The following is a 22,004-nucleotide window of genomic DNA, read 5'->3' as shown; positions in this document are numbered from 1 at the left end:
GCGGGGGAACATGGTGGCTGCTCCCCGAGCCGTCGCCAGAGGGCGCGGGGCGGCCGCGCACGGTCCCGACGCGCCTGGCGGCTGCGGGCGGGGAGCGGCCGCCGCAGCTCGGTGAGGCCGAGGAAGGGAAGGGCGGCCATGGACAGGTTCTCGTGGGCCACGGGGCTGCTGGAGCTGGGGGAGACGCTGGTGGTCCAGCAGCGCGGCGTGCGCCTCAGCGACGGGGAGGAGAAGGTGACGGGGGCGGCCCCGCGCGGTGCCTGGCGGCGCGGCAGAACCCGGGTGGGGAGGAGGCCGCAGGCCCCGGGCAAGGGGGCGGCAGAGCCGTGAGTGTGGGTGGTGTCGAGCGAGGGCGCGACATGAGGGGTGTGAGGGCCTGGGCTGCTGGCGGAGCATCGGGCGGGAGTGTGGGAGGACATTCTGCACCAGAGTCTGGCGGGGTTTATGTCCGTGAGGAGATTGTTAGGGCGGAGTTCCACGCTCTGGGAGACTGTGCTAGTCGACAGCCGGCTGAACATGAGCTAGCAGTGTGCCCAGGTGGCCGAGAAGGCCAGTGGCATCCTGGCCTGTATCAGCAATAGTGTGGCCAGCAGGACTAGGGCAGTGATTGTCCCGCTGTACTCGGCACTGGTGAGGACACACCTTGAATCCTGTGTCCAGTTCTGGGCCCCTCAGTTCAGGAAGGACATTGAGGTGCTGGAACGTGTCCAGAGAAGGGCAGTGGAGCTGATTAAGGGTCTGGAGCACAAGTCCGATGAGGAGCGGCTGAGGGAGCTGGGGTTGTTTAGCTTGGAGAAGAGGAGGCTCAGACCTTGTTGCTCTTTACAACTACCTGAAAGGAGGTTGTAGTCAGGTGGGGGTCGGTCTTTTCTCCCAGGTAACTAGTGACAGGACGAGAGGACATAGCCTTCAGCTGCAGCAGGGGAGGTTTAGGTTGGACATTAGGAGGAGTTTCTTCACAGAAAGGGTGATTAGACATTGGAATGGTGGTGTAGCCACTGTCCCTGCAGGTGCTTAAGAAAAGACTGGACATGGCACTCAGTGCCATGGTCTAGGTGATGTGATTTGGGGTCATAGGTTGACCTCGATGATCTCAGAGGTCTTTTCCAACCTAACTGATTCTATGATTCTGTGAGAAAGGCCTTGGACAGTGTGTGCTACATGGACGGAGGGTTGGGAACCCCCCAGGGTGTGCTGGCATTGCTGTCACAAAGCGCTGTCCACCGCTTGAGCTGTCAGGGCCGAGCCTTCCCTGTGTTGCCCTACACAGTGACTTTGGTGTCATGTATAGGGCCTGATGCACAATTCACACTGGAGTTGTCCTGGTAGCTGTAAAATACACTGATGCTCTGGTCATCAAGGGTACTGCCCCTTCACTTGTCTGAGCTAGCCTGCTTATTGCTTTGTTTTACTGCTGGACTGACTCTTGATCTCTCCATTTTCCACACCACAGTAGTTGCGCGCTCTCACAGAAAGCTGTAAAAGTGTGCATCAGATTTTACAAGTAGGAAGCAATTTGCTAGCACAGATTTTCCACATGCTGTTTGCTGTCTGATAAATAAAGAGCTTTTCAACAGTAAGATGGATAGAAGCAATACTCCTGTGTGATAGAATGGAAGATTTCAGACTGTGTCTGAAACACCTTCTTAGTAGGTTGTTTAAATGTTTGTATATCTTGCACAGTATATGGAGGGAGGATCCCTTAGGATTTCCGGGGGACAAAGTTTATACCCGTTAAAAAGGAAGTTTGTGTATATCTAATCCCTTTATACTTATTTTCTCCATTGTTTCCTAAACTTCATGTATTTTGATTTCTGTAAAAAGGGGAGGTGTTCTCAAAATATTGGCTTGTTGAATCTGATTGCTATGTCTAGTAAGGTGTAATGTTTCCAAGATCAGTATTTATGCAACTTACCGGTTAAATTTGTTGTTGATGTGTTTTATTTTTCTGGTTTAGGTGAAATTTGATAGTGGAGTTTTACTGCTTAGCACGCATAGACTGATCTGGAGGGATCAGAAGAATCATGTAAGTCCCACTTTTGTCTCCTGTATGTATGTCATTCAGCTGTAAATTCCATCATAAACTACAAGTAGATTGCAATGAAAAGACTGCACACAAAGAGATTTTTCCTTCCTTTGTGCATGTTTTCTTTTACAAGCATAGTCAATTTTTTGGCTCACAGTGGAAAGAAAATTATGTAGAGGAAAGTTCTTTGACCCAGTTCTGCTTTAATAAAATAGCCATGCAGACATGAGAAGGGATGTGAATGAATCCTATAAAGTTTCTTTTTCTTTGGCACAAAAATAAAGGAGCAAAGAGCCTGGTGTCATGCACTAAAAAAAATTGGTTTTGAGACTGAAGTTGAATGTGTCAGGCAAATCATAACATGAAGTTCTCTCCCATGCTCCTTGTCTAGGAAGACCTTTTCTTCCTCATTGGTTTCAAGTTGAAGTTTCCCTGTCTTCTGCTCCCACCGTATAGTCCATGACTGTGATTTGATAATAGGATATGTTTGGTGGCAGTATTATTTTGCACAGGTCTGGCCCTGCCAGCTGCCTGTTCCTGCGCTGAACCGTCTCTTCAGTAAGCCAGAACACTTGTCTATACTGCTGTGGACAGTTAGTTCCAGGTTAAGTAGCACTGTCAGAACTACAGTGTGGTAACATTGCTGCTGAATGCTTTGTATCATCAACCCACAGCCTGAGATTGCAGGCTGGAAGTGAGTGAGAAAAACTACAAACACATACAAAACTACAAACACATACAAAGCTCTAAACATAGGCTGTGAAACATGCATCACACTACAGGTGCAATTGAAGGAGAAGTTGAAGTCCTCAGACCAAGTTGGATTATGCTTTTGGCCACAGTAATTTAGAAATTTAACCCTGGAAGCCAAAGTGTAGACAGCACATTCAGGTGACATCTTTTCAAAGGCAAATTATATTCTACTGGGCTGGTTTTGTGCAAGGGTAGCACAAGCACCTCTCGCACCCAATGGCTGTTCCCTACCAAGTATGCACATCCTTGCTCCAAAGCAGGTAGCTACTAAGAGCCTTCTGAAGGCAGTGTCACCAAGAAAGTTCTTAAATTTGGCAAAACAAATTTTTTCTCTAGGGGTTGTTTGCAGGAATAGCAGAAATATTTTTAGTACAGATGTCTCAAAATGCCCAGGGTGGGGTTACTGTTCGCAAGTCAGGAGTTGATTGTCCAGTTTGTGAGCTGTTCTGTATAAATTAACTGTGCTTTTTGCACAGTCAACATGAGTTTGTGCTAAACCATGTGTTAATCACTTCTTATTTCTTCATCAGCGTCTCTTTTTGAGAGATGACCGTGTACTGCAACATGCACTGCTTCTAATCTTCTCACTTGAACTTTTTGCTTGCTTGAAGTAACACTAGACATAATGACTTCAGCAACTCTTAGAACTGATCATATCCGTATTGTCTCCTTTCCAACAAAAGAATGACATCTCTCTCTTTTTCCCAACTTCTCCCTCTGATCCTAGGTCACACGATTTCCTGTACTCTTTCAAGATCATTGAATTTCCTAAATCAGCAGAGGAGAACCCTGGAGAATAAGGAAAAAAAATTGTTTTAACTACTTTAACTGAGCAAAGATTCTGACAAGCTCCAGGCTCGATTAACAGAAGGGGCAAAAACATGTCCCAGAGGCTGACAAAACTCACCCAGTTCTGATTATGGAGATGTAATGAACTTTGTTAGTATGGTAAAGAAAGTTGACTAATTTTCAGGCTCTCGTGACTGAAACATGGGGAGCACAGCGTCCTTTTATTTTCATGGTGAGCTGTTGCCTAAGCTCAGCTGTGGTGTAATATCAGACTTAGAAACCTTAGCTAGCTTGCCTGGAATAAACTTGTAGAGAGAGTCCCCTTCTATTGTGTCAGCAAACTTTAATAATAAATGGGGCACTTGTCCTTAGGTGAACATAGCAAACCTTCTTACAAGCACAGACAACTGTGTTTTACAGGTGCTGTTTCTATATACCATCTGCAGTTGAACAGGATAGAAAATACAGTGATTTCAAAAAAAAAAAAAAAGGAATTCTGTAACATTTGTTACATAGATATGTTTTGTACAGCATTTTAAATGATAAAATCATGCATAATGTGAGCGTGAGACATTAGAAAGAAGATTTCCAAATAAACACACAGCATTTTTAACAGATTTCTATTTTCGTATTCCTTTGTCTACTTCTCTAATGAGGAAGGAGTCATTGTAAGCCCTTGTACTTACAATGAGTTCATAACTTTCTAGATGTGTACTAAATGAATCAATCATTTTGACAGTGTGCATGCTATATATAGTTGAACTTTTTGTTGTTTTCAAATAGTTTTTTTAACAGAAGTATCATATCGCATGTCTTTAAGGTGTCCAGAATTTTGTGGGTATTTTAACTGTTCTACATAATGGCTACAGAAACTGGAGCCATAGAAGAATCTGGGTAACTTTGCATAAAGAGTTTTTAAGAACAGGAAGTACAACCCATGTTTTTTGTCAATAAGAGATCTACTTATTAGTTGGAGTTCCTTCATGTATACTTACCTGATCTCCAATTTAATGGTTATTTAATTATTCCATGTAAAGAGGAACAATTTGGTAGTAGGGGTTGAGAGGGCCCTCTTGCAGTGTTCATTGTAAAGTGGTGCTAGGCACACCCTCATGGCAGGTGGAAAAGAGAGGTCCAAAGAGGAAATACAACCTGTGTTTCCTTTATTCTGTGTGACTGTGTCACTCACCAAGCTGTTGTGTGGAAAATTATGTTCGCCAAAGGATGTTCACAAAAACAAGACCGGGCACCTAATTAGATGCTTTGAATCATTCCCGTAGCAATTTCTATCTCAGATGCATATTTTAGCTTAGTCTCCAACAGATGGATACAGTCTTGTTTCTTGCTCTTCTTTGTTTTGTCTAAGGCACAGTCCAGTAAATTTGTGTTGAAATGCATCAAGCGCTGGATTCGGTCCTTCAATGTAGGATAAATTGAAAAATTCGTATTGCACTCAGACAATAGTCTAGTGTTTCAGAGATTCAACATTTAGAAGGCTGCTGATTTTGGATATTGTTTTAGCTCCCAAATAAAATCAGTGCAAAAATGTTAAGAACCTATGGGTATTGTGCACCTACAGGGATAAGATACAGTAGTGTGTCAATTTTAGTGTTTAAATTTTGAACTTGGAAATTCAACAAATCTTCAGATCTTAGTCCACTTTAGGTTTTTAAAGTTGACACACTGACACTTAAATTTGTTAGTTGTTTTTTTTTATTAACTAGAACTCAGTTTCAGTTTTATGTTATTTTTCTACATATATTTCTCTTTAATAGATTGTTTCTCTCGTTACTGTCATATTTCATATCGAGTGCCTCAGGCAGCACCTGTAGAAATCCGTACCGTCTGTGAAATGGGGAAAGACGACACTTGGATTTAGAGAATGAGTAGTCAGGATATAGCTTTAATTTCACTTATGCTTGTGTTGTTTGTTCCAGGAGTGCTGCATTGCTGTACCTCTGTCTCAGATTGTATTTATTGAAGAGCAGTCATCTGGGATAGGAAAAAGGTAAGGTGGTTGTCGCAGTCCTTTTCAGATGAATACTTTGCATATGCATATTATGTGAGGTACCCAATATTATGTATTATTCGTGGTAAGTTCCATTTGCAATCTAAATTTTCAGATTGACAGCCACAATGGCCTGCTTTCCTCATTTGAGGTCAGATGTGTAAGAGAGTCATGACAAAGCACTGTTTGATGTGATTTGTTAGATAACTGTCTTGTAATCATGAACGAGTATATGTTTTAGCATGCCATTATTATTTGATTAGTCATAAATGACAACAGTGATTTTGCTGGATCTAAATTTGAAAGCTAATATTAGTCCTTTGTGCCACAGAACTCTTTGGGAATAGCAGCTTTGACAGATTCCATATTATATGACTTTTCATAACTGTATGATTGATTTTGAGCATGGAAATGCTAGTGATGGTTAGAAGGAACTCAACTGTTTCCAGTGAGTGAATAACTAATTCAGTAGGTATGTGTATAAAGGAGTGTATAAGCCAGCAGTGTGCTCAGGTGTCCAAGAAAGCCAGTGGCATCCTGGCCTGTATCAGGAATAGTGTGGCCAGCAGGGCCAGGGCAGTGAATATCTCCCTGTACTCAAGTGTTTCCAGTGAGTGAATAACTAATTCAGTAGGTATGTATATAAAGGAGTGTATAAGCCAGCAGTGTGCTCAGGTGTCCAAGAAAGCCAATGGCATCCTGGCCTGTATCAGGAATAGTGTGGCCAGCAGGGCCAGGGCAGTGAATATCTCCCTGTACTCAGCACTGGTGAGGCCACACCTTGAATCCTGTGTTCAGTTCTGAGTCCCTCACTTGAAAAAGGGCATTGAGGTGCTGGAGTGTGTCCAGAGAAGGGCAACAAAGATGGTGAAGGGTTTGGAGCACAGGTCTTATGAGGAGCGGCTGAGAGAGCTGGGGTTCTTTAGCCTAGAGAAAGGACACTCAGGGGAGACCTTATTGCTCTCAAGTAAGAAGTGACAGGACAAGGGGAAATTGTGTCAAGTTGTGTCAGGGAAGGTTTAGATTGGATATTAGGAAAAACTTCTTCACCCAAAGGGATGTCAAGCATTGGAACAGGCTGCCTGCGGAAGTGGTGGAGTCACCATTCCTGGAGGTATCTAACAGATGTGGCTTAGGGACATGGTTTATTGGTGGACTTGGCAGTGCTCAGTTAACAGTTGGACTTGATGATCTTAGAGGTCTTTTCCAACATAAATGATTCTATGATTCTAAGTTTCACAAGAAAAAAGAGAAAAAACATTAACTGGAAAAATATATACATAGCTGACATCTGCTTTCAGCCTACAGTCAGTTTGGTATGCTGACGATATCCAGAAGAAATCAGGTAATTCACTAATGCTGGAGAAGTCAAGTAAATACAGACCAATGCAAAGAGTATCAGTAAAATGAGATGGGAATGGCCAGCTTGCAGTCATGTTGTGATAGGAGTCTGTTAATGTTCCTAAAATAATATTATCTGAAAGTTTGTTTTGGTGGTGTCATTTTAGACTGTTATTTCCATGCATGTTACCTTTGAATGTTGATTTTGGACAAATTCACATACAGTGTTCACAAGTGACATATGCCAGTGGAATAGGTTAGACATAAAATTGAGACCTTCTGTTTTTCTGTGGCAAAGACAGTGTATTTTGGCTTTTGACTCGCAATAACTACTGACAAATGGAATGACAACAATCAGATTTGTCAGAAATTATTACTTGAAATTTTAAAATTTGTTGTGCTTATTTCTGAAGAACTGATGGTAGGTACATTTTAAATTTGTGCGATATTGCTGTTTCAGATGGTATAGCAGTTTTTATGCAAGATCTGCTTAGTCAAAATATTTAAATGTTGATGGACAAATGTAAAGCATTTGTTCATGCACTTTAGCTCTTTATGTGAGATAAAGTTAAAAGAGGTTTTGATGAGATGGTTAACTTTGATTGTAGAAATAATTTTTTTAGATATTACAGAGATTTCTTCTCTTTCCTTTACCTTTTTCTTAGTGCCAAAATAGTAGTTCATCTTCACCCTGCTTCTTCAAACAAAGAGCCCGGTCCATTCCAAAGCAGCAAATATTCCTACATCAAGCTTTCTTTCAAAGAACATGGGCAGATTGAGGTAAGTTTTATACCATGCAAGCCAAGCACATCAGATATTTGGACATGCTTTTCTCCTCTTGCTGTGTTAGTGATAATTTTCCGTGATCTTTCTGTGTTTACTTTTGAGGTGGAGCTTTTTCAATACATCCTTTTGGAAGACAAACACTACAAGTCTTCCTTATTCAATACTTTGGTTAAATGATGCAAATAGAGTTCAAAAAATGTCAAGAGCCATTATTAGGCTTTATCCTTACTTCAGTGGTTTTAGTATAATCTTATACTTCTTTTTTGTAATCTAGTAAATTGAACACAGGATTTTCCAAGATGACATCTCTGAAATCTGTTAAATATTTAACAGAGTAGAAGATGTTTCTGTGTAGCTACCTCTCTACTGAACAGGAATTAGACAACTTAGTCATCTCTCTAATTTTATTGCTGAACACTTTTTGTTGCCTCAAAACTTTTTCATTTTATGCTTTATAAATCTCTTTTTTTTTTACCTACACCAAACCTCAAAGGCTCTGAGCATTCTAAGAAAATTTTAATATATTTTTAAAACAAGTCTCATCCTAAAAGACAAAGAAATTTCACAGTGTAAGATCCTCACTTGAAGAGACTGAGAACTTTAACTTCAAACAATGAAAAAAACTGTACCTGTTCACTACAGAAAATCAGATTTTCAACTCAAAGTAATTAAAAATGCCTTATAAATGCATGTGTGGGATCAGACTCACTTTCATTTCTGTATGAGCAGTTTTCAGATTAACAACGGTAGATTTATGCATAGTTGTAATTGTATAGGTGTTTTGCCTAATCATAACCTTATTTATTTTAATGTTAGATTTTTGTCTGAAAATTAAATTTACTATGCTTACTGGTTCCCAGCATATCAATTACACCCCAGCTTTTCTTTGGCTTCAGAACACTTTCCTGTGAACCTGAACAACCATAAGAATGGAATAGATCTTCTTTCTATTTATTGGTCAGTGGGATACACTAAGTGTTAAGTATTTAACTAATGCCACCTTCTGGTATTAACAATAAACATATAAGTGTAATTGATCTGTGTGGTTGTTTTTATATTGTTGAATTAACAGATCAGTAGTAATTGGATTGTTCAACTTTCCTTCCTCTAAAAAGCATCCCTTTGAGGAAACCTCAACATTTTTAACTTTAGCGTGGTTTGGAACATTTTGAATATCTGAAAGAAATATTTTACAATAGAAATACTTATATGAGTTGAACTAGTGATTACGTATTTCCTACTCTAATATGTGTATTTTTGAAGACTGGACATTAAGAATTTCCAGATAATGGATGTTGTACTATGGGTATGTAGGTGTTACCACATTTTATCTTATAGTGAAGTTTATTTTATCTACCACTGGGATGCTAAAAATACCCAGAGGTACACTGCACAGTTTATGGAATGTCTGTTGTCACTCTTTAATGTTTGCAGTTCTATAGGCGATTATCAGAAGAAATGACCCAAAGGAGATGGGAGAGCATGCCTACTGGTCAAGCCATGCAAGTTAACAAGGATACACAGGTATGTGCAGAGCTTCTGAGCAGCATCTGTATGTAATTTCTTGTTTCCATTTCTTGCTGCCCCCCTATACTGCATCCAGCATGCCTCTCTAACCAACACGATGGGCACGTGGCAATTCAGCTTTACTTCGCTGGCATAAATTAGTCTCTACTTTGCAGTTTGCACCTGATAGAACACAGTGGCCTCTCTTGAGTTTGTTTAGACTAGAGTAGTTGATCAGACATGCATACACATAGTTATGCAAATGCAATATATCTACTTGCATATAATTTTATTTAGCATCAAACATCTAATGAAGCTGCAAGATTTTTAGTCTTAATTGCAATTTCTGGGTTTTTCTGTGATTGGATATCAAATATATAATATGTAACTTTGAAACCTGTGTATATTTGATTTAAATGAATATTCTAAATGGACAGTTGTTATGGAAAATGTTAAGTGGTTAGATTACCCTCTTTATCTGTCTGCATACTTGTAGGTTATAAACTCTGATAAACATGTAGATGATGTTGTTTCTCTATATGAATATGTTGCATATATGAACATATAGTACTGTATGAATGGAATAAAATGATTTTAAAATTGTTCAACGTCAAATCCCGTTGGTACTCCTTGGCAAATGTAGTACCTGTAAGCACAATTGCATTTGGACTAATGGGGAAACCTGTACCCTGCATGAAGAATCTAATGAAAATACCTTACCCTCTTGTTCTTAGGTCATAGCAGCTCATTAACACCAGTGCTAAGCCTTGTAGTCAGAGATTTGAGGGCTGGCACCACTGGTACCTAAGTACCAGCCCTTATAAAACACATTTGGTATCTAGTAAAAGTTTCACCATCACCTCCATGCTGATACTTCTCAGCAAGGTAAATTAGACTGCACTTAGCATTGTGTTTCTATGTCTGTGTTTCTTCAGGCTCGATTTCTTGAGGTAATCATATTTAGATACACTCAGGCATTTCCACAGCTCTAGTAATGTGTGTTCACATGGACTCGGGAGGCTACAATTGAGATGAGTGGGAATACTCTGTCTGGATCAGGCTATTAAATTTCTTCATATTAATAGCTTCAATATAATAATGTAATTTTCTGTCTAGTATAGCAAATTTGTACATGTTTCACACTTATTGGGTTTTTTTTTTTAAACTCTGGTTTAAAAAAATACTGTCAAGAAATGTATGAAATATTGTATGAATGATATCTGCTCTTTGGGGGAACATTTCCTGTCCTCTAATTTTCACAGTGAGGTAGATGAGAAAATTTAAGATTTCTTATTTTGATTCCTTCTTTTTTTTTTTTTTTCAGGCAGGAAGAATAAGGGCTGTAGGAATTGTAGGGATTGAAAGGAAATTAGAGGAAAAAAGAAAAGAGACTGACAAAAACATTTCTGAGGTAGGTACTTCTGAATTTTCAAGGTCAGCCACCTGTCTGAACCATTTACATTCATTCACACTTTCTTTTAGGGGCAGGAGACTATTCGTTTCTTTTTGTTGAGAAATCTGAATTGATTGAATGTATTATTTACATTTACTTATTTTGTTTAACTGGCTTGTCAATGTAACTTAAACAGTTCCTTTCAAGAAGACTGTTCTTTGAAACTAAGTGTCTATTTATAAAATTAATTTTGGTAGAATTAGAAATCTGAGTTCAGTGACTGTTCATCAGGGAAAGAACACAAATACATGTCCAGAAAGAGTCTGTACCTGTCTGAGGGGGGGGTTTCTTTCCTTGTTTGTTTCTTTTTTTTAACACTAATTTTGGTTTCAGTTGAGAATTTAATACATATTAAGAATATGCTGGTCCAAGCATAACTGTGGTGGTCCAAGCGTAACTGTGGTGAAGTTAGGTTTTCATCTTATACATAATTATTTTTTTAGAAGTTAGATTTAGGATTATGATTACAGTAAAATGATTTGGAGTCCAGGTATTGACAAGACATTACAAGTATATTTTGCAGAACACCTGGACTAGATAGAGACCATCCTTTTCCCTAGAAACAGCACAATAGTTGAATTCCAGATATCATTACCGATGGACAACAGAGACATTTAATTTCTTCATATATACCTGAAAGCAATATCCTCAAAAATAGTCTGATTCTGCTTGGTGGTAGAGATTAATACAGAAGTACTCATAAACTACATGCAACAGACTTGTTCTTGTGGCAAAGCTCTATGGGATTCAACGTGCCATGAGAAAAAAGGCCATTCCCTGCTCTAATACCTAAGAAAATGATTTTACCTTTGCAGGCCACATGCTGTTTCTGATACTGGTAGCATTAAACTTTTTTGCTTTCTGTCTGTGAGGAATGTAATGAATGAAGTTTTGTGTAGTTCAAAAGGTATTGTGGTTACATGCATGTGTATATAGTTCAAAAGGTATTGTCTGCTTATTTTTTCCTTTAGTAGCTTTGTCGGAGACTAAAAGAAATCCATTTGTATGTGTTGTATGAACAGAGGAAAGCTGTGACTTGTAAAATCCTGCCTTCCTTTAGCTTTAAATGTTATAAATGACTTAATTTAAAAAATGGTGCCCTGGCTTCCAGGAAAAGGCTTCCTGCATCTGCTGTTCAGTGCTGATAAGAATCCAGTTCTTTAGCCTTTTGTTTATCTGAGGAAGTTCCTGTTAGGTGTGTGCACATTCCCCTTTGTTTCCAGGCCTGCCCTCTGTGAGTCAGGCAGAGGAGGAGTTAGACACAGCAGTGCTCTTTATTTAGCTAAATCAAGGGTTCTTTTCATGAATGATGTTTTCATGCAGGTATAGAGATTAGAAATAAGATGGGAAAAGCCTTGGTAGAAAACTTATTGTTGATACCATTTACAAGTACAGTAGAAGGACGTTGATTTACACCAGAGATTGAGAAATCTATTGTAAATTATTGAATTTGGCAGATTAGGGAGTCAAGAAATACTCCAAAGAGAAGCTCTTGTTCTCCTAGTGGTAAATTATTGTTCTACGGTGGTATATTTTCTTTTCTGCCCTTGAACCTAGGTTTGTCCCATTAAACTCAGGTACCAAGTCTTAAGAGGCTGAACTTCTCCAGTCAGTGGGGAAACACTGGCACCATTAGGAGGTGTTCAGATCAAAAGCAAACCCTGTCCCTTCCTAGAAGCATCTCCTTTTCTTGTTTGCATGTTCAGTCTCAGACCAGTAAGCTTCTAAGTAAGGCACCTAAATGCAGATGGGAACAATTGAGTCAAAATGCTGCTAAAATGTGTCTTACTAGTGGGGGATTAGTCAGAATGAGCCAGGAATAACACGGAAGCAGTGACTAGAAGCTGTAGGCAAGATAGGTATCTGGTCATTTGACATACTCTTAACTGAACAACCTTCTTTTCTTGTGGCTGGAGGGGCTTGGTGCTGCTGTTTAGCAGTCAAAGTTTAGCTGAAAAGGTTCAGGAATTTTTCTCACATCAGTTGTTCAAAAAAGATTGTTTGAAAAAGTTGACCTCGTGGACATGTTGTCACGTATCTGAGAGAAGCGAGTGGGGATGCTGAATGTGTGTGGGTGAGGATGGGAGAACAGAGTCACTTGTTAATATAGGTGCATTAATGGTGTTGTTAGGTCTTTTTTTTTTTTTTAAACATGAATTTTTTTAAAGCTAGTTGGTTTTCATTACTAAAAGTTTTGAATTTCCGTATACCTTCGGCTATTTTTAAAATATGTTTTATTTAAGCCTAAAATACAACTCCAACAACAGCACACAAAGGGTATTTGAGACCATAGCAGTTTACTGTGATATTCAAATGAAAAGATGTTGCCACACATTTTTAGAGGTTTTGTCCCTTCAGTTAAGCATACACATGAAAACATACACCCTCTTCCTTGCTCACTTGAAATGACTGTTTCTTATTAACTTAGTAACATCTACTGATTAAAGTAAAATCATCTTGTCCAGAGGAGTACATCTGTATCTTTACATCTGGCTTGCTGCCAGAAACAATAGATCTTCCTGAGAGAGTTACCTGGTGGAAGAAAACTTGCCATCACCACCAAGAAACATTCCCCCAGTTTATAGGAGAGCATAATAAACTTCAACAGTTTAATCTTTTCTCAGTATCTCATTGTTCCTTCCTATTGTGGACTTCATAAATCATATTGAACTACTGTTTGCATACTGGAAAAATGTGCAATTGTTTGATTCTCTTCTTCATTCTCTGTTGTTTATGTTTATTTTAGTTAAAAGACCTGACATAAAATAGATGCATCAACAAATTATATTTGATATATCATACTGTAACATACTAACCTAAAGGGATAGCATCTCTTATGAACAGCTTGGATAGGTGTACAATGGCAACTTCCTGTATCCATGAAGATAAATTACACTGATCTGCATTGTCTGCTTTTTGTTTCAGGCTTTTGAGGATCTTAGCAAACTAATGGAGAAGGTATGTATGGCATGTGTCACTTGTCCAAGTAGACTTATGCTTGTTTCCTCAGTTTCAAACATGCTTTTCTCCGTTGATCTGAAAGTTGACTTAACTATGTGTCTTTCTTGACAGGCTAAGGAAATGGTGGAGTTATCCAAGTCAATAGCTAATAAGATTAAAGAAAAACAAGGTGACATCACTGAGGATGAGGTAAATGAATTTTGTTTTTTAAAGTTAACAGAAATGTGCCTATGACAAGCAAAAAGCTATCTATTAATTGCATGTAATGTTAATAAAAACCACTTCCTGGTTGGTTTCTTTGTGTTTTGGTCCCTTATTGAATTTATTTGTTTAGTGTTAATTTTTCTTCTAATGCTTCTTAAACACAAGGATTTTACTGATTTTGTATATTTTTTTCTATTTTTTGACCTCTGCCGGTCAAAAAAAAATTGTGTAAAGTCTTGCCTTCTCTTTGTTAGCAATTTACTTTTTTGGTAGTAAATTTAAGGATTTATTCACTAAAACTCCCTTATAGTAATAAAATCAAAGACTTTTAAAAGCCAGAATCATTCACTAGCTGATGTACTTGTAAATTCATCTGTTTGCTCTTTCAGACTATTAGGTTCAAGTCCTATCTACTGAGTATGGGTATAGCTAATCCAGTTACTAGGGAAACATATGGATCGGGTACACAGTACCACATGCAACTGGCAAAGCAACTAGCTGGAATGCTGCAGACACCATTGGAGGTAAAGTACTTCATTTTGCACCAGCACTTTCTCTGTGTTGCTGAATTTCAGTGTAAACATGTTTTGGCTGCAGTGCTGTGCCTCTTTTTAAAGTCTCAAATCTTGCGGCACAGCCTCATATTCAATGTTTATGGAAGGAATATATATCCTCTTTTTGAATGTTTAAATATAAGTAAGAATTTGCAGAATTCTTCTATTTACAAAATATCAGTGAGTCTTAAAAAATTGTACAAGTGCTCTTTCTTCTATTTGAACAGCCCTGCATTCATCCCTTGCTGCAGAATATAACATTTTTAAAATGAAGTGAAATGACACTGACTGAAAATACAAGTAATAAGTCTTTAAACTGCTTAAATTTACATATTTTGCAAATATAAGACAGAATTATTAAGTAGATTACGTGCCCTTAGTAATATCTCCTGGTTTAATTTATCTGAAGCTATTACAGAATTCAGGATTCTCACCAAAAAGTTGGATTTCATGTTGCAACTTAAAAGGCTATGTTCCTACTGAAAAACATACATATTACAGTACTTTTGTGAAAACTGTGTGCTGCCTACTGTGATCAGAACTGAAAACTGAGTTTGTTTGAAAAGTAAAAATGGTAAATTGATTGATAGATTTACATATTGAAATTTCTTGTTCCTGTGTCATACATTTATTTTTAGCTTTAAAAGCAAAGTAATTCACAGTCTTTGGGTGTAGTGTTACTGTTTAGTTTAAGCTGATTAGCGAAAGATACAATTTACCTCTTCAGTTTTCTCTGTTCAGGCCCATCACGTAGCTCCTGTGTTTTACCTGTTTAATCAGTCACATACGACTGGACATCCTGTGTTTACTGGATTAATGCTTTTGCTCTTACCAGTCTTGTGCTTAACACAGGAGCGAGGAGGGATCATGTCGCTCACGGAAGTGTACTGTCTGGTGAATCGTGCGCGAGGGTTAGAGGTGAGAAACTGCTTTTGTTAAATACTTTATAAAATGTACTTTAGTGATAAGGTCATTCAAGAAAAAGGGTAAAAATGTTCCCTAACAATCGCTCATTCTACCTGTCTAACAGCAAGAAGCGATCAGCCTTTTATTAAAATCAGGCTGTTTTTACCTCTCTCCTTCTTCCATGTAATATTTATGTATCCTTCACTAGTTGTGATAATGTGTGCTGCTTTTTATAATACCACGTAAAAGGAAAAATCCATCCTTATCTGAAAAGAAAACTTAAAGGACAGAAACTACTAAAGAATGGTGAATGTTTTGGGGTTTTTTTTACAAAATACAACAATTCTTTCTGTAAACAAGGCGAAAGGATTATTATAGAACACATAATAAAGGAACAGAAAGCAGCATAGAAGCCAAGAAAATAGACTGCACAAAAGAAAGGAAGAAAATTAACAATAAGTGTGGCCTGGTGTATTTTATAGCTGTAGTTATTAAAACTGTTTGTTTTGGTGTTGTACTGTATACTTGAAATGCAAGCTGTGAATAAATATGTGTTACTATTTTAATAGTTGCTGTCACCAGAAGATTTAGTAAATGCTTGTAAAATGCTGGAATCACTGAAATTGCCAATAAGGTAAGAGCTTTACAGATTTATTTATGAAACGTGGCACTCAGAGGTCAGACCATGATGATTTAATATTTTACCTTTTAAAAAAAATACAACAGCAACAAAAATCTACTACAAAGACACTCTTTACTTAAAGGATGCTGCTGTATGCACCAATATCCACTCTACATCAAAGTACTAGTTTTTAGCTATGGTTCACTTCACTAGGAAGGTGTTATTTGTTTCACTTCCAATGTAATTTTTTCAGACTGGGAAAAGGGTTTAACCAAGACCAGACATGTAGTCTGGTCTTTTCAGTCTGTTTAGATTTTGAAGATGCTATTAAGCTTAAGTTCATTTTACAGCTTTTGTTTGGGGGTTTTTGGATTTTTTTCCCCCTTTTGTAATGTGGTTATAGGCGTGGATGCATTAGAAATGTGACCATAGGTGATGTGCACGGGGTTTTTAGTTACTTTGCTTCTCTTTTTTGATTTTAGGCTTCGGATATTTGACAGTGGTGTGATGGTGATTGAACTCCAGTCTCATAATGAAGAGGAAATGGTAGCTTCTGCTTTAGAAACAGTAAGTGTACTTCATTTCCTTCAGTGTTCTGACCATACTCGGGGAAAATTAAATACATTAGGTACAAAAACTCGAGGTACAGAATTTCCTTTTGAGGTTTTGAAATACAAAATATTCCACTTCCATATCTTCTAGAGTAATACTTAAATAGCACTTATCTTCAAAGTTCAGTGCAGGCAATAACTCTAGTCATTGCTTTCTCTTTAAGGAATAAATCACTTTTCCATCTCTTCTCAAACTTTATTAACCTAAAACCTTCCTTCAGATCTCTTGTGCTGTAGGATGAAATTCGTGGCAGGTATTGAGCACCTCATTTAACAGAAGCCCATTTCAGACACTGAACACGATGTGCTTGAAGGCAGTGGAAGCAGCTCTTAAAGGTTGATATAGGTAGTTGTTTGCTTTGGCTTTATTTCATAAAACAGTATATTGTATGTGTAACATCTTGCACTGAGTTTGCTGCTGTGATGAGCACTCAGTTGGAGAATATTGTGTATAAAATTAAGCTAGCTTCATCAGGAAAAAAATTGTATAAATTGTTCAGTGTCATAAACCTTTGTGGTCTTGCTGCCTCTGGACACTTTGAAGTCCTGTTATCCCATTATTTGATGCATTTTTCTGTGTCTTTTTCAGTGGAATGTAATTTTTTGATTTTCACACACTTAAGAAAAGGCTAATTCAGTGTATCTCAGGTTAAATATTAAAGTCAAAGAGGGCTTTGTCTTAGGCAGTCGAGAAAAAGTGGAGCTATTGCAGACAGCTTCTCACTTCATATGAGGTAGACTCTTCAGTGCATTTTCCATGATTTGTTACCATATAGCTTTCACTCATCAAAAATATTTTTAGATAAGAGAAATGTATATAGCCATCTAAAAGATTCCATTCTAAATTAACAAAACTAAAATGCTTAAATCTTTCAATATATGTTAATATTTTCAGTTTATTTCCTTATATTTGCAGAAAAATACCTACTCTATTTTAGAGTTTTTTTCTGATTGGTTTCTAAATATTTGTTGCCTTCAGTAAGAGTACTTATCTCTTTGAAAGGAAAGGAAAAACCTTTCTTGATAACAAAGGAGATTAACTGGAAAAAGTAACAGCTGGTGGATTTATTACCAAAGTGCCTTTTTTCTGTTATTTTCCTAATGTGAGACTTTGACTCCATAGAAAAATGTAAGGGAGAGGCTTCAAATGAGGAAGGCTAGCCCAGAAGGGAACAGGAAGTGAGATCAGACTTGTGGCCAAAAGCACCCTGTACTTTCATGTTACTGTACATTATACATTAAGTTCTGAGAAGAAGTGAAAGGTTTCAGAGAGGAGAGAGATGTGATTTGAATGGCTAGTGAAGACAGGAAATGACATGGATGTCAAAGGAATCCAAAGTCACCCTTGATGAGAGTAGTGGTTTGGGAAGGAAAGATAATTAATCACCAATTGTATAGCTGACTTCCATTACTCAGATTTGATCACCTAGCTTCCTAAAATCTCATGTTAGGACTAATTTAATCTGAGTTTCTGTAAAATGACTACTGCTGAGAATGATGCACAATAGACCCCTTCCCACCCAGTTATGTGGGAAGCAGGAAATGGCAACTGCATCCAGAATTACAAGTTTGCATGAGTTACAGCAATGTAGAAATGGAAGAATAAATTAATTTTTGGGTAATAAAACATGTTTATCTGGGAAATTCAATGCAGCAATAAGTCTAGACTTCATATCTAATATTTATCTAGCATTTCAAACATGCATATGTCCAACATGTGTGAGAAGGTTTCATTTTAGCATGTATTAAGTAGCCTGGTTGAGACAAAGGGGCCAAAGTGTGGAGTCCCAAGACTGAACCAGTCCTTTGTATCAACTGAATGTGATGGTGGCTTTTACTTATCCCCCTAGTATGCCATAATATCATGTCAAGTACTAAGGTTTGGGGATTTTCCTATAGGGAGTGGTTATATTTTAAATTTTAAACTCAAATTCTTCACTTCTACCTGAGATTACTTCAATTTCTACATTGATGATCTGCCCTGAACAGGTCTTTTATTTCCTTATTTAGGCTTTGGTGTTTGCAGAATCACTTAGTATAGTTGGGCTGTGTAGATACTTATAGTGACAGTATACTGCTGTCTGAGCTATTCTGATTTTTCCATTCATTTTATACCAAGGCATCTTTTAAAAAAATCCAAAGAAAAGGGTACCATACAATTTTTTTAGAGATCTAACTCTTTTCTGTGTTCCTTTTTTATACTTGGCAATTTCCCCCAGGCACAAAATAGATATTTTTAAGGGGAAATAGTCATAATTAGTTGTACTTTTTAAAAATGTAAACAAACTAGTTTTCTTCTCAAGAGATTTGCTACCGGTTTATCACTTCTCAAGGCTAGACCTGATTCAGTAGCTGAGAGAACTTTGTCGTTCTTTTAATGCTGTAGTTTGTTTATTTGTGTATTTGTTTTTTGACAGGTATCTGAAAAGGGTTCTCTCACAGCTGATGAGTTTGCTAAGCTGGTGGGGATGTCTGTTCTCTTAGCCAAAGAAAGGTAAGTAATAATTGCTGTATTTAATACTTTAGTTACCATGTTGTCCTCAATTAATACAGCATGTCTTCTTTTGCTTTCTCTAGGCTGCTTCTTGCTGAAAAGATGGGCCATCTTTGCAGAGACGATTCAGTGGAAGGCTTGAGATTCTACCCAAATTTATTTCTGACACAAAGCTAATGTCATTTGTGTACAATTTTTTTATGTAACAGTTGAGAGCAGAGGGCAGAATCCTTCCAAGAACTGACTTAAATATTTTATTTTGTTAGTCAGCTGCAACAAACATGAACATTGCAATGCTTTACAGTTCTCAGGTATTTCAAGTGCTGAATCCTCTTAAATGGAACTGAAAGGAAATAGAAATCACAAAGTCAGAAGCATGTCAATTGTCTCAAGCCAACTCAGTCATTTTTCACATTTTATTTGATGTGCTCTGTAGTTTCAAGAGAATTCAGATGAAGATTGCACACAAGTGAGAGTGGAGAGAATATCCCTGTAGTCTTCCATGAGGGTCAGCACCCAGAAGACAGGTTACTGCGTACTCCAATTGCAGTTTGTTTATGTCTAGAGCAACAAAGCAGACAGATGTATCCGCAGTGATAAGAAAAGTCACTTTAATGTGTACTGAGGTGTAAGGAACAAACCAGCGTAGAATAACCCTTTCTCCCTGAAGTGATGAACAGTTTTCTAAGAGAGGACCTTGGGGATCTGTACTTTGATACAGAAAGAACTTGCTGCAGGAGAGATTATTGTATTTTATGTGAATCTAGAAATCATGGTGTTTATTTTGTCATATCTTATGCTAATAGCTCAGATAGAAACATTGTTAGCACAGACTTCCTCCCTTCTCTTTCCTTGCCATCATCCTTCCTGTCAATTTATGTTGCACTTTGGGTGCCCTTTCTCTGTCTGCTCTAGTGGAGTGGAGCAGCCTCTTGTCACTGTTCCAGTCTCTGTGCTTTAATGGGCTTGGGATTTATCTTGTAGTTTTTACAAGACATTTGTTTGTTTCATTTTACAAACGTTTGTTTCATCAGCCTGTCACCTGTTTTGCGGAGACAGTTGGTTTGCTTATCTCTCATATGTGAAAATTAATATGTTTTCAGTATTGAATGGAGGAAGAAGACTATCACCCTGTGCTTAATAATCACAAGGTATCATATTGTTTGGTATTCCTCACCCTGTGTTCACACTGAATGCAATTTGATAGCCTCAGTTTTCATAACTCCAGTGGAGTTGCTACACTACTTGAAGATCTGTTGTCATGATAACAGTTAAGTGGATGTTTATGATCCACATCACCTAAATTTTTGGCATTTTGAAGAGACGATTTTTAGTAAATAACAAAATTAATTCAAGGTATGGGCAAGGACAACATATAGGTAACTGCATTGTGGTTGTAATGGCCAAATCAACATTACAAAAAAGGACAAAAAGGCTTTTAATAAGAGCCTGAAAATATTTTCAGAACTATTTCAGTGTTACCATAGCTTAGACATGGGTTAAGAGCCTGCCAATAAGGAGTAAAGTGCAGAGATCCCTACAGTGATGATGCCTAGGGTTTGTAGGATGCTCATTTAGATTCAGTGAATTGTGTCCTCTTATCACAAGCAAACTTTAGTGCAGTGCTCTCTTTAGGGCAGTTTTCCTCTGCTCCAGGAGGGTGCTAAAACTAAGGTATTTGACACAGCTAAAGGAACCAGTTCCACACTATTCTTACTGTGTTAACCCCTGCTATCATATCTTTGGGGGCCTTACAGCTTGCTGCTTTTCTTCATCCTCTCCACAACCCACTGAATGTGAGGTACACTAAGATGACACTTCTAGGGAGGGACTGAAAATTGAGAAATTCAGATACAAAAAGCTTTTTGTGACAACCGTCTCTTCTGCCCAATACCAAACCTGTCATGGGAGACCAATGGTTTGTGGGCCTGAACCTCTCCCCACAAGGGGGCATGTCTTGTGCAGAAAGAATAAAACCTGAAAGGAAATGGCAAGTGTAAACTCCCAGCCTCGGTTCCTCCAACCTGTTTCGTTATCTTAATTAAGCAATAATAATACAGCCTATTTACAATAATGGTACCTTGTCAAGCTTTTCTTTCCCAGTATTTTTCCTTGATTTCTTTTTCTACAGAGAAGAAATCTATTGGGTAAATTGTATAGCTGGTTTAGAGAAAAATGAGAAAATTACACATAAGAAAATGACTACCAGAAAGTAATAAAATTAAAACATTTTCTTAAACAGACTGTTCTGTTGAGTTTTTTTCTTTCTAAATATTTTAAGCAGCTTTAAAACCTTTACACATCAAAATCTTGTGGTTCCATGGGGCAGATATTTAAAGCACAACTAATTTTTACTGTCTCACTTTGTACTTAAAAGGGTGCAAGATAGTTTTGATTTAAGGGCAGAACTAAATGTAATTAGAATGCCCTTGTTCTGTTGCTGAGTAGCCTGTGACCCATCCAAGCCAGAATAGTCAAGCTACAGATGTCTACAAAAGCACCACTTTCCTGAGGGAACCAGTCTGAGTTCGAGCCAGACGTTTCACTGGGAAGGTGAAATGTGTTTTCCCAGCTGCCATACAACAGAAATCACGTACCTGAAACCATACTGAGAGCCAGCTGTTGGGTGAACGATGGAGCGAGATGTTTACAGGAGTGTAGTACCATGTTAGTACATGACAGTATCCTAAACTGTCATTGTCCAGTCCTGTTTCCTAGCAGGATTCTAGAAGAGGGGAAGATGTAGGAATTGCCATTCCTACAGTTTAATACAGAGTGTGCATATATGAACCTTTCCTGGTTTGATTATTCCTAGGATATTTGTATCACAATATATGACCATTACCTCATTTTGCCAGGGCTGCCCAAATACATGGTCCTTTCAACAGAAGTCTGCTCAAAAAGTGCTTGCCTTTTTATGGAGCAGTCTTGAATGATGATTATGTTTTTCATTTGAAAACATGGGCTTTTTTGTATCTGACAGGAAAACA

The 22,004-nt window shown here is 38.0% G+C and overlaps 1 protein-coding gene across 2 annotated transcripts; it reads left to right on the top strand.

Moving 5' to 3' along the window:
• The first annotated feature begins 27 nt into the window (after positions 1-27).
• VPS36 (vacuolar protein sorting 36 homolog) lies at positions 28-21,257 on the top strand. 2 transcript variants are annotated; one of them, XM_032679676.1, is made up of 14 exons: positions 29-234; positions 1,958-2,026; positions 5,506-5,576; positions 7,583-7,697; positions 9,138-9,227; positions 10,534-10,620; positions 13,588-13,620; positions 13,735-13,812; positions 14,217-14,351; positions 15,234-15,299; positions 15,857-15,921; positions 16,392-16,476; positions 18,938-19,014; positions 19,098-21,257. In XM_032679676.1, the coding sequence occupies exons 1-14, from the start codon at positions 139-141 to the stop codon at positions 19,189-19,191; spliced, it is 1,161 nt and encodes a 386-aa protein (XP_032535567.1). In that variant the 5' UTR covers positions 29-138; the 3' UTR covers positions 19,192-21,257. The 2 variants fall into 2 exon arrangements, with proteins under 2 accessions (XP_032535568.1, XP_032535567.1); XM_032679677.1 differs by lacking the exon at positions 13,588-13,620 and having other exon boundaries at positions 28-234.
• Positions 21,258-22,004: the final 747 nt, after the last annotated feature.

This window comes from Chiroxiphia lanceolata, chromosome 2 (genome assembly GCF_009829145.1).
Source record: "Chiroxiphia lanceolata isolate bChiLan1 chromosome 2, bChiLan1.pri, whole genome shotgun sequence".
Lineage (NCBI taxonomy): Eukaryota > Metazoa > Chordata > Aves > Passeriformes > Pipridae > Chiroxiphia > Chiroxiphia lanceolata.
The sequence above is the reverse complement of the archived record's forward strand: the minus strand, read 5'-3'. Positions and strand labels throughout refer to the sequence as shown.